This window comes from Myxocyprinus asiaticus, chromosome 28 (assembly GCF_019703515.2).
Source record: "Myxocyprinus asiaticus isolate MX2 ecotype Aquarium Trade chromosome 28, UBuf_Myxa_2, whole genome shotgun sequence".
NCBI classification, from domain to species: Eukaryota; Metazoa; Chordata; class Actinopteri; order Cypriniformes; family Catostomidae; genus Myxocyprinus; species Myxocyprinus asiaticus.
In genome coordinates, this window is record NC_059371.1 from 28,301,604 (window position 1) to 28,313,910 (window position 12,307).

The following is a 12,307-nucleotide window of genomic DNA, read 5'->3' on the forward strand; positions in this document are numbered from 1 at the left end:
TAACAGTGAATATTACATAACTACACAGAAGTGATATATTTCTGTCATACTTTTCTCAATTTAAATTTAGCTTTATTTTGGTGGAAGCTTTTATTTTGGATTGAAGCCCATTCCATTTCTGTGTGTTTTGACGGTAGCTTCTCACTTCCGGAATAGCAGGTCATTACGTAACCCAGTGTGATTATTAAACCGTAAAAGGCTGCAATATAATTGAATAAATATGTAGTCTATATGTGCCTAGAGCTACAAAGTGAATTAGCGCTCTGCTTCCGTCATCTACTACAAACAGAGTGTGCAATTCTCATGATGGTGTTTTCCGTGAATGAGCCAGGGAGCTCTAAAAAGTATAAATCCAGTGTCAGCACAACACCGGCTCCACACATTCACAAGCACTTACATTTGAAGCACGCAGCACATGCAAACTACATATTTATCGCAGCCTTTGTGGTTTAATACTCACACTAGGACATAACAGGATTTTAATGTTTGCACTGAATGGGTCTGTTTCAAAACCTAGTGAGCTTCCTATGGAGGCAGCATTTTAAGACATCCTAGGTGCGCTTCAACACAAAGTCTTTTTCAAAAGGTAGGTATCTTAATTATGCTGCCTAATGTCTTGTTTTGGCCAAATTCTAAGGTAACATTCTATGTATCCTTCCCTGGGTAAGTGATCCTAGAATGCACTGAGATGAGCTTGGTGGAAAAATAAATCCAAGATGGCTGACGAAGCGAGATAAATTTTGATTATAAATATACTTATAATCCATTCAGTACTGAAAAGTATCGATTAATAACAGTTTAATGTGATACTCAACTGACTATTTTATCCAAAATGTGTGCGTATTTATGCTCATTTAAGGATTGTTTTGTTTCTCTCGCGTCACCTGTGCAGAAATCAGTTGTGAGTCGAGTCTCCTGGTGTGCTGCGCTTGAGGAGAGCTATTTGAATGATGCGTAGAGCTGCTCCCTATGTAGAGTGTACCAAATCACTCTCTTTTGAGGCCCCATTTTAGTTAGGATGCTGCCATAGAAGACGGCTGCCTATGCAGGTACTAAGTTTAAGGAACAAAACCCAGTGTTTACGGAATGATATTCTTACGCCAGATGATATTGGTTTTTGGTATCAGGGCATTTTTAACAAGCACAACAGGGTTGCTGCAGAGTTTTTCAAATCAAATTAAAGACTTTTTAAGACCTTTTACAAGACCTGAACATATAAAATGAATACCATATCCCCATACCAAAACAAACCAACACTATCTCAAAATAAATCATTTATCACAGACTCTTACTTAAACAGGCAGGGGTACACATTCAACATGGCCTTAACACAGCTTATCAGTAAAACACGGTAGGGTATATGTAAGTTTAAAATACTCAAGACATGTTTTCCACATATATCTCATATTAAAATAATGGTTATATGGTTTATAATGGTTTATGTACCATTATAAAAATAAATAAAATTAGAGGTCGACCGATATCGATATTGGATGGTTGCCGATACGATAATGTGTTGAAAGGCAATTAATCTGCCAATATTTTTTAAAACTGGTAGCCTATATTTAATGTTCTTAGTCTTCCCTTCCTGCGATGGGGAGGGCCAGACAAGAGGCTACAAGAGTCCATATTTAATTAAATTCCAGATGCAGTTTTTGTGCAACCAAAATACCAATAACCAGGGGGAAAAAGATCTGATTCATAGTGGGGAACTTTTAACTTTAAAGGCTGAAATACACTAGGGATTCTTATTTTGAAATGTATGCGCTTCACTGCTTCCAGCTGCTTATTCAAACAGATAAGGGAAATACAATGTGCACTCCTACAATAATCTACAGCGTATTACAATATAAACAATTAAAAGTGAACACTGTCATATTTCATTAACACTACATCATCATCATCAACAGCTGATCATTAGTGATCGCTTGTCATACATTTCCGATATGTCCTTACGATTGCGAACTGCTCTGCAACAGCTGGAAACACTCACAAGCCCCCGCGTGCTTTGACATAATACAACAGTGCCATGTTTTCACTCTGAAGGATGCAGCACATGCATTTATTTAATTAGATAGTATTCTTTTGAAGTTTGATAATCACATTAGGTCATATCACGATTCCTGTCTTTCCACCCCCAAATTTAAGACCTCTTTAAATGATAATTAAGACTTTTGTTGTATCTTTTAAGATATTTAAGACTTTTTATGACCTTAAATTTTGGAAAACTGAATTTAAGTCATTTTAAGTCTTTTTTAAGGATCCGCGGGAACCCTGCACAAGTACAAGAGCGCTGGATCAGACACAATTCCGTTATCAGTATCGGGACATCCCTAAAAATAATCTGCTTTACATAATGCATAAACAATACAAAACAAGTTACCTTCAAGGCTATCCATGTTAGCTTGTAAAGGAACAAAAAATAGAATTGTGATAAATAGGAAACTCTATGACCTTGCTGTTGATAGCCCTTGGAGAGCTCTTAAAGGTGTAGTTCACCCAAAAATGAAAATTCTCTCATTATTCACTTACCCTGATGCTATACCAGATGTGTATGACTGTCTTTCTTCAGCAGAACACAAATGAAGATTTTTAGAAGACAGAGCTCTGTCAGGTCCTTATAATGCAAGTAAACGGGTGCCAGCACTTTGACGGTCTAAAAGTCACATTTAGGCACCACAAAGGTAATCCACACAACTCCAGTTGATCAATGAATGTCTTCTGAAATGAATCGATAGGTTTATGTAAGAAACAAGTCGATAATAAAAAAGTTTTAAATCGGTGCTTCCGTCCAGGGCTCTGATGCTGTTTGAAATGGCCGAACTCTGGCATGATGTTTGTTCTTATGTTGTAAATAAGTGCTGTTTCCAAATTCTTGCATGAACTCACCAATGTGCTTACATCACGAGACAGCTACGTGATGCGTAAACTGCTGGCAGTAAGTGCTTTTTAAAAGTTAATAACATTTTAATTATCTATTTTATTTTTTTCACAAACGTATCGATTTGCTTCAGAAGACATTCATTGATCAACTGGAGCTGCATGGATTACTTTTATGCTGCCTAAATGTGACTTTGCCTGACAGAAAAGACCTGACCTGACAGAGCTCTAGACCTGACAGAGCTCTATCTTCTAAAAATCTTTATTTGTGTTCTGCTGAAGAAAGACAGTCATCCATATCTGGGATGGCATCAGGGTGAGTGAATAATGAGAGAATTTTCATTTTTGGGTAAACTATTCCTTTAACGTCACATTCAAATAACAGTACAGCAGGCTTTAGAATTGGCTCACGTGCATATGCTGGAGCTTTTACTATTAAACGGAGAACCACCAAAGGCTGCCAAAGTCAATGTCAGAGTATCTTAAAGGATTACCTGCTTGTACTTCCTGTAACAGCGCTGAATTACAGCTGTGGCAACTTCCTGTTGCTCGTGCAGTGGGCGTCCCTGGAGGGGGAGAGGAGAGAGGGAAAAACGGTTGGTCTGAGGAGTAGGCAACCCAAGAGGAGGTGGCCAACACCTGGAAGACATCCACAGACCCTGTTCACTTAAAATGGGAGGGCAGAGTATTTTGATAGACAGAGATAAGAAAGAGGCTTCTGGTTTGAGACTTGAAATAGACCAGGTCTTTCTTCTGAGGTACAGCTTGCAGAGCTAAGCAAGCATATGCCTCTTAGCCAGTGTGAGCTCTGGAATCTCAGTGGAAACTCATTACAGGTAGCCAAAGGAGGCAGCACACTGCATTGACAGGTGGAGGAAGAGCAGGGCAATCGCTCCTATAAGCCAGGCCATGCACTGGTTAAGCCGCCTTACCCATGCTGAAGCTGTGGGGACTGACTACTCTGTGTTTGTGTAAGAGAGTGGGTGTGTGTCTAAGACAGACATAAACAAATTGAAAGTAAGAAAAAAGGAGCAAAAAGACAAAGACCCTACAAACCCTCTATGACCTTACCAAAAAAAACTTTGCAAAATATTTCAATCCTACTGACACATAACACAAGCTTGCGGTACCTGTGTCCTGGCCTGTACCTTGTACTTGCGGAAAGCAGTCTGCACCAGCCGTGCGGCCTCGTAGAGTTCCCTCTGCTCGGGGTCGGACAGGGTGAGCTGGGCTAGCTCTCTCTCCACCTTACTGTTGGAGGCTCGGAGAAACTCACTCCACTCGGCGGGGGCAGGCAAGGTCGGCTTCTCAAACAGGCCCTCACGTATGGGGGAGTTGCCCAGGCTCAGACTAGGGTTGGAGGAAGGGGTCAGGGTTTCACTGTAAATGGGACTGCTCAGAAACAAACACACACAAACATGCATAGAGAGTGGCTTTCAACTAGGGGACTGGGGCCAACTAGGGGGCCTCAAGATGTCTTAAAACTAGAGGAAGACCGATATATCGGAACTATCTTTATCGGCAAAAATCTATGGTGATAATTGTAGATAATTTTGTCATCATTTCATCATTTCAAAATAAGAGTAACCTGTGTTTCATGTTTGTTTATACTTAAAAGTCACACATTATGCACCAAATCTTCATTTTTTTCTGTTTAGTTTTGGGATTTTGTTAAACAATAAACTGCATCTGGAATTTTATTCATTTAGGACTCTTTGTCTGTGCCCATAATTGTAAGGAAATATATATATATATATTTTTTTGGCATTTTATTAATCAATTTTACAATCTATCGGCCGATTAATCAGTTAATGGCCTTTCCCACCCTCCACCTTAGTTATCGGTATCTGCAAAATCCACTATCCACTAATTAAAATGATTTAAAATAAGTTTAAAAGCTACATTAAAATAATGTAACTAACAATAATACACCTAAAAATGCTAAAAAACAAAACAAACAAGATGCATAACATCTTTTATTTTAAAGGCTCCCTCTCGACAAGCTTGAAACCCAGCTAGACCAGTTTAAACCACGTAAAACCAGCAAACCATTTTACGCTGGTTTAAGATTGGTTTCCTGCAGGGTTAAGACCTCATACTCCTGTCATATTAATATTCTGTACTGTATGTACACTAAAAGATGTCTGCTAACCTCAAGTGGATGATGCTGGGCAGGTGTTCCACATCTCCCAGGTAACTGGCCAGCCAGCTCATGGTGTTGGTGAGCCCACTGTTGTCCAGAGGAACAGACTCCACCGGTGGAAAATGTTCTTGCTTGATACGCTCTGGAGTGGCTTCGATGATGTGCTCTGCCAAGCTCATCATATTTGTCTGTCAGGCACAAAAATGCACAAAAAACCCCCACATCTATTCAGAGTTACACAAACACAGACAAGACGTATACACACTTGCTAACTCGGCAGATCAATCTAAACCCGGCACTGTCGTGGTGGTTACTTTGGAGGAACACGCTGCTGCAGCCCCTCTATTCTTATAGAGTGACAGAGATGAATGAGGCTGGACTTACTCCTGGCAATGGGAGCAAATCAATGGCTGAAGTGTATTATGTGGTGATGGAGATCTGGACAGACAGTGGGACCACAACAATGGCTCTCTAACTCTGATTTTATATGTCAGCAGGACGGATGGTGTTCTATATCTCCCTTGGTCCCTTTTTTCTTGTAGCTGTGTTTATTTGCTTGAGTCTATTTACTGACAAATGCATCAGTACAGGTGTGAATGAGCCAGGCTGACTGAGAGTGCTGTTTGGGGCAATATGTGAGGGCTTACAGTACGTGTTTGTGAAGATCTCACCTGCAGATCCTCCATGTGTGAGAGGCAGTCCTGGTTCTCCAGATCCTCCTTGTAGGAGAGCATTTCTGTGTCTACCATCTCCCTCCCACCCATTCCTAGCATGCTCAGGGGTTCCCCACGCTGTCTCAGGCGGTTGGCCAGTTTCTCCTTCCCAAAGCTGCTGCCACCATTGCCACCGCCCTTCCTGAGAACCTCTCTTGTGCTCCACTTACGCCCTCCACGGAAAGACCCCATCTTAGCTGGCGGGATGCCCCCTGTCCCCAAACCCTCTTTAGAGGCGTTCTTGTCAGGGCTGGATGGGTTGGAGGGGAGGGTCTTAGGGCTGGTTGACAGATTTTGTGTCTGCTGCTCCATGCTCAAGGGAACTGACATTGGTTTATCCAGCTGCGCGTGCACAAGCTCAGGGTTGGGCTTGTGTTTCTTGGCGAGAGGAAGATCCCGCTGGCACTCATTACTGTAGTAGTTGGAAGGCTCTGATCTTGGCCTTCTCAAATCTATAAATGAAAATGGAAAGTGAGCTTGAGCGTGAGGTATACTCAGAGGAGAGGACTAAGCTGATGATTATAATTCCATTACATTTGCTCTGTCTCCAAGGTAATATTAGCAGTAATAAAAAAAAAAGCAGACTGTTGGAATTAAATCGATATAATTAAATTCGGGTTTGGAAGAAAGGGTGAGTAAATGATGACAGTATTTTCATATTTCTGTGAACTATGCCTTAAAGCAAGGAAATCTGCTCAAAAGCATTTGTCTTTATTTACATTTTAGAGTTTTGACTGATCTCACCAGGGTTCTGGTTGGTGCAAGAGGTTGTAGTTGTGGTGGCTGTACCAGTGTTCTGCCTGTTGGGGGCCACCATACTGTCACTGCTCCAGTTGACCATCCAGCTATTGGAGGTGGGGATGTCAGGGTTAGGAGAGAAAGACATGCTGGAAGTGGGGGGCAGGGAGGAGGGTGTCTGCTGCTGCTGCTCCTCCCTCTGGAGCTGCTCCAGGCACTCTGCCAGCTTGGTGTGGCCACGGGAGCGTGCGATGGAGAGAGGCAGGCGGCCCAAGGAGTCTGGAATGGCCAGTGCTCTCCGGTCCCATTTATACAAGACCACTGCTGCCTCTAGGTGACCCAAAGCACAAGCCCACATCTGTGAGAAAGAACATGAGAGAAAAATAAGATTGTGGGTTAAGCAAAAATGGCACAACTGAGTTAAATACACCAAAATTCAATTGCAAATAAGCTGTATATAAGCCACATACCAGTGGAGTACAAGAAAAGTGATCCACATTGAGAGGGTCCACCTCAAGCTCCAGATCAATGCTGTCTGCATGCTTAGTGCTGGACAGTTCAACAATGGCAGATAAAATGATAAAATCATCATTACAAAAACATTTCCAGACAGACATAGACAGATCTGAGCACTCTTATCTCTCTGACTCACCGCCATTTGATGAGAGTCTGGATGAGGGTGGCGTAGCCCTGGCCTGCAGCAAGGTGCAGCAGGGTCATGCCTCTGAAGGTCTTGGAGTGAATCAGGTGTTTGGACTTGGCCCAGCAGGCCCGGTTCATTATCTTTTCACAAACAACTACAACACGACTCTCAAAGGAGCTTCCTGCCTGCCCCGAGACACACTGCGAAAAAAATGAAGGAATTTAACTCTATATTTTACAATAAAGTTTTTGTCACAATTATCAACTACATTTGTTATGGAAAGCTACAAACTTTAACTGACAGCTATGATCTATAATTATGAAATATTTAAAGGAATAGTTCAACCAAAAATGAAAATTCTCTCATCATTTACTTAACCTCATGCCATCCCAGATGTGTATGGTCCATACAATGCAAGTTAATGGTGGCCTGAACTTTGAAGCTCCAAAAAGGCAGCACAAAAGTAATCCAAAAGACACCAGTGGTTAAATCCATGTCTTCAGAAGCGATATGATAGGTGTGAGTGAGAAACATATCGATATTTAAGTCCTTTTTTACTATAAATCTCCACATTTGACCAACCCGGACCAGTAGGTGGCGATATGCATGAAGAATGCGAATCGCCAAAAAACAAAACAAAAGAACAAGAATGTGGAAGTGAAAGTGCAGATTTATAGTAAGAAAAGACTTAAATATTGATCTATGTTGTTCCCCCACCTCCAAAATCCCAATTTAACCCCTGCCTGAGGGTGAGTAAATGATGGGAAAATTTACATTTTTGGGTGAACTATTCCTTTAAGACATATCTACAATTTACAAAATCTAAGATTATTAAATTTGAGTCACTTTTTATTAAAGGTTTTATCAGATGTGCTGTGAATTGTTGGCTGCTGAGAGCATGAAACCATTGAAATTCAAGAGACATTTAGAAACCAAACACTCAATAATTTAGCATCTTGTTGGCCTTGTGCTGTTCATCTAATTATTAATACATGTCAAAGTTAGATTTTAAGAACATTATAATTTACTTTTGTACAATAAACAATTTAGGTACTGTGTTGGGCCACCACTTGATGCGCAATGAAAATCTGGGTCCTTTAGCAAAACCAGTTCAGAACCACTGCATTTTGAGTTACATGACTGAATCTACCAGTTGCTCTTGTAAAACTCTACTTCATCTCAAACCAAAAGTTTATTGATGTGCTGCTGTACCTGAGACTGGCTATTAGAGCCTCCATTTCCTCCTCCTCCACCTCCAGCCCCTGCTGTTCCTCCGCTGCTCTGCTGCTGCTGACCGGCCATCTCAGCCATCCTATGCTCCATCTGTTCCAGCCGTTCCAGGATGGACATTCTGAACTGGTTATCTGCAGAGGAACCACAGTAACATTAATACCAACCAAAGTATGGTTTAATCACATTTGATTGCTTTTGTAACTTTTTGGTTCAAAACTACACCGTGACACTATAATTCAGTGAAGTCTGAAATACATCTTTTTTCTTCTCTGGTTTAGCTTGCATCCCCAAGCTAGACTCTTTACTGACTGTTTAATTAAACCCAGTCATTACCCTTATTGTATCCAATCAAGTCACAGAGTTGGATGTTATTAATCACCATTTCTGTAACTGCAGTCCTTTTTAAAAATGAATGGAAACAACAATTAACACATATATCAACAGATTCAGCTTCAAAAACACAGTTTTGAACAAACACATTTGCACAAATAAATCCATCTACACTTGGCACCTGATTGAAGAAAATGTCAGTGGTGCTTGCACGTACAAAACTCCCTGCAATGATGCAAAGATGTTCTGGGTGGCTACTAGGGTGTTGCTTGGTGGTATTACTGGCACAATTCAAAATCCCTTTTCAAAAGTCTTTATGAAATTCTGCAGCCAGTTGCAAGAAACCCCTTAAGTTAAGAAACCCCTTAGTGACAATACATACATACAATTATAATGAAAGTGTTTTTTTTTTTTTTTAAAGAGGTTTCTTGAAACTGGGCCCTGGTCCCTTAAAGGAATAATTCACTCAAAAATGGAAATTCTCTTATCGTTTACTCAACCTCACTAATTCCCAGATGTTTATGACTTTCTTTCTTCTGCAGAAAACAAATTAAGAATTTTAGAAGAATATCTCAGCTCTGTAGGTTCATACAATGCAAGTGAATGGTGGACAAAACTTTAAAGCTTCAAAAAAGCACATAAAGGCAGCATAAAAGTAATCCATACGACTCTAGTGGTTTAATCTACGTTTTCTAAAGTGATTCAGTCAGAACAGACTAAAATGTAACTCCTTTTTCATTGTACATCTTGTCATTACAGTCTCTAAGCACCATCTCAAGCTGATTTCAAGCTTGATTACATTTCCTAGTGCTTTACGTATGCATAGAGCACTAGATGACGCTAGGAAGTGTAATTGAGCTTGAAGTCATGATCACCTTGGACACTGCTGATGTGAAGATTTATAGTGAAAACTTAAATATATTTTGGTCTGTTCTCACCCAAAACCGCTAAAATCGCTTCAGAAGACATGGATTAAACCACTAGAATCATTTGGATAACCTTTATGCTGCCATTATGTGCTTTTTGGAGCTTCAAAGTTTTGGTCACCATTCACTTGCATTGTATGGACCTACAGAGCGGAGACATTCTTCTTCTAAAAATCTTATGTTGTGTCCTGCAGAAGACAGTCATATGCATCTGGGATGGCCTGAAGGTAGGTAAATGATGAGAGAATTTTCATTTTTTTGTTGAACTATTCCTTTAAAATGGATAGGGTCTCTCCCTGAAGTCTATAGCTGCTTTTCCACCATCGGGCTGAACAGTTCTCATCACAAAACTGTACCGTTACGTGCCGATCCAGGCCAGCTGGCGTGGTTACAGTTTCTTTTCCCACTGTGGTGCCATGAAATCAGAATAATGTCCTTAACAGATCAGTCTGTTGGCAGCCGCGTGAGAGGTAAACACTGGAGCTATGGAGGATGATCACATATTCCAGTTTTTAGGACTGATTTTTCTCTACTAACAAACAGCAAAGACATGGACCGTGTCGCAAAAAGGAAAGTAAAGTGAAAAAGGTGCAAGGTTTACCATAATTTGCTGAGGGCTTGTGTTTGTCACCGGACACGAAAATGCAAAATGGTAAAAGTCCCCGACTATAGCTAAAAAGGGTATTTACTGACAAAATAATATACAAGTATTATATGAAAATAGTATATAAGAACATATTGATGTATTTTGAGTTTTAATGAGCTAATAATCTACACCGATCAGCCACAACATTAAAATCACCTGCCTAATGCCAAAACAGCGCCAACCTGCATCTCATTGCATCTCAATAGCATTCTGAGATGCTATTCTTCTCACCACAATTGTACAGAGCAGTTATCTGAGTTACTTTGTCAGTTCAAACCAGTCTTACCATTCTCTGTTGACCTCTTTCATCAACAAGGCATTTCCATCCGCAGAATTGTCGCTCACTGGATGTTTTTTGTTTTTGGCACCAGAGTATATTTTAGAGGATGTTGTGCGTGAAAATCCCAGGAGATCAGCAGTTACAGAAATACTCAAACCAGCCCGTCTGGCACCAACAGTCTCCGAATCTTACCAAAAACAAAAAAACATCCAGTGAGGGGCAGTTCTGCGGATGGAAATGTCTTGTTGATGAGAGAGGTCAACAGAGAATGACCAGACCAGTTAGAACTGACAAAGTTTACAGGAACTCAGATAACTGCTCTGTACAATTGTGGTGAGGAGAATAGCATCTCAGAATGCTATTCTAAAATGTGGGTTGGCGCTGTTTTGGCGGCATGAGGGGGACCTACACAATATTAGGCAGGTGGTTTTTAATGTTGTGGCTGATCGGTGTATTTCCCTGATGAAAAAGGCTTGTAGAAAAATAAATGTAGGCTACAATAATAGTTAAACCATCATAATAAAATCATGAAGATACACTAAAAGAGTTCCCATGCACTAAAGCCATCCCACCAGCATGGCTGAGAATGGTTAGCTAACCGTGCTGAGAATTCTAGGCCGAGAACGGTTTATAATTGTGCCGTGCTGAACCGTGCTCCAGCGGAAATTCTACTGTAACTGTTCCGTACTGTGCTCAGAACCGTTCGGCCCAATGTGGAAAATCGGCTTATGGGTTTTTTCCCCACCCATTTTATTGTCTACCTGGAAAAAATCTTAAGTCTGATCAGTTAGAAAAGTAAAAATCAATAAACTGCATGATTTGAGATATTATTCATGTCTGTAGCACAAATGGCAAAGTTTAATATTTAGGGTTATTTTTATTTATTTTTTTTTAAATCCATGAAGAGCTGTTATCAGTGGCAGAAATATCAGGCCATTGAGCAATCGCTGCCTGGCTCCCAGACCAGATTCTGACATTGATCTGTCAATCAGACATGTAGTAACCACGGTAGGTGCTGGCTCACTATGCAGGGGTTTGAGAGGAGTACTGGGACCAGCACAGGCTAACTACAGCACCAGTGCAGATAACTGCATGTGCCTCTAATTGAAAAGCCTGTTTCTGTGGCAACCTTCTGCTACATGGTAACCAAGCGACAAGGGCATGCTGGTTTGTTGCTTTCTCAAGTGTCAGTTTATTGCTGAACGGAGATGCAGAGCACATGGAAAGCTGACAAAAGTGCAAGAGGGTAAAATGTCTGGATCCCATTTTCTGAGACAGTAAGCACTGATGAGTTCAGTGCCCTGAAAGATTCTTGGATTTGTTTTTCTAATCCAGAGAACCAGGAGCACCACAAAGAAGGCATGCTGTATAGTGGAGAAATGTGAGTGAGTGCAGACTTCACTGTGTCTTCACTCAGGGTTAACACTTCAGTCAGATACCATGACAAAGAAGAAGAGAGAGAGTGTGAGAGAGTAATAGAGACAGATAAACAGAATGAAAGTACCTACAGAGGGAGAGAGAGAAACAGAAATACAGATAAAGAGGGAGAAAGAGACAGCGACGCAGCAGCAGTGCTGACATGTCTTTGTTCAGACACCATGCTGCAGTCTACTGCAGTGCAGATGATGTCATCTCCACCTGCTGCTGCGAGTGCACTCAAAATGACACACACGTACACTGCAGAGGGAGAGGGGGTTAGGGGGATGGGCACATTCAGGGGGGCGGAGAAAGGGAAGGGTTCACCAGTCAGCAACAATGGTGACAGGTGCAACTTC

The 12,307-nt window shown here is 41.0% G+C and overlaps 1 protein-coding gene across 7 annotated transcripts in view; it reads right to left on the minus strand.

The window, feature by feature from the left end:
• LOC127419505 (calmodulin-binding transcription activator 1-like) overlaps nt 1–12,307 on the minus strand; it is a 647,690-nt gene that overhangs the window by 8,733 nt on the left and 626,650 nt on the right. For all 7 annotated transcript variants that reach the window (XM_051660945.1, XM_051660946.1, XM_051660944.1 and 4 more), the window contains 9 exons: nt 8,330–8,481; nt 7,127–7,317; nt 6,945–7,023; nt 6,481–6,832; nt 5,695–6,188; nt 5,033–5,211; nt 4,029–4,230; nt 3,375–3,446; nt 2,384–2,404 (listed from right to left, as the gene is read on the minus strand). In XM_051660945.1, coding sequence (XP_051516905.1) covers nt 2,384–2,404; nt 3,375–3,446; nt 4,029–4,230; nt 5,033–5,211; nt 5,695–6,188; nt 6,481–6,832; nt 6,945–7,023; nt 7,127–7,317; nt 8,330–8,481 — 1,742 coding nt within the window. The remainder of the gene's footprint in view (nt 1–2,383; nt 2,405–3,374; nt 3,447–4,028; nt 4,231–5,032; nt 5,212–5,694; nt 6,189–6,480; nt 6,833–6,944; nt 7,024–7,126; nt 7,318–8,329; nt 8,482–12,307) is intronic.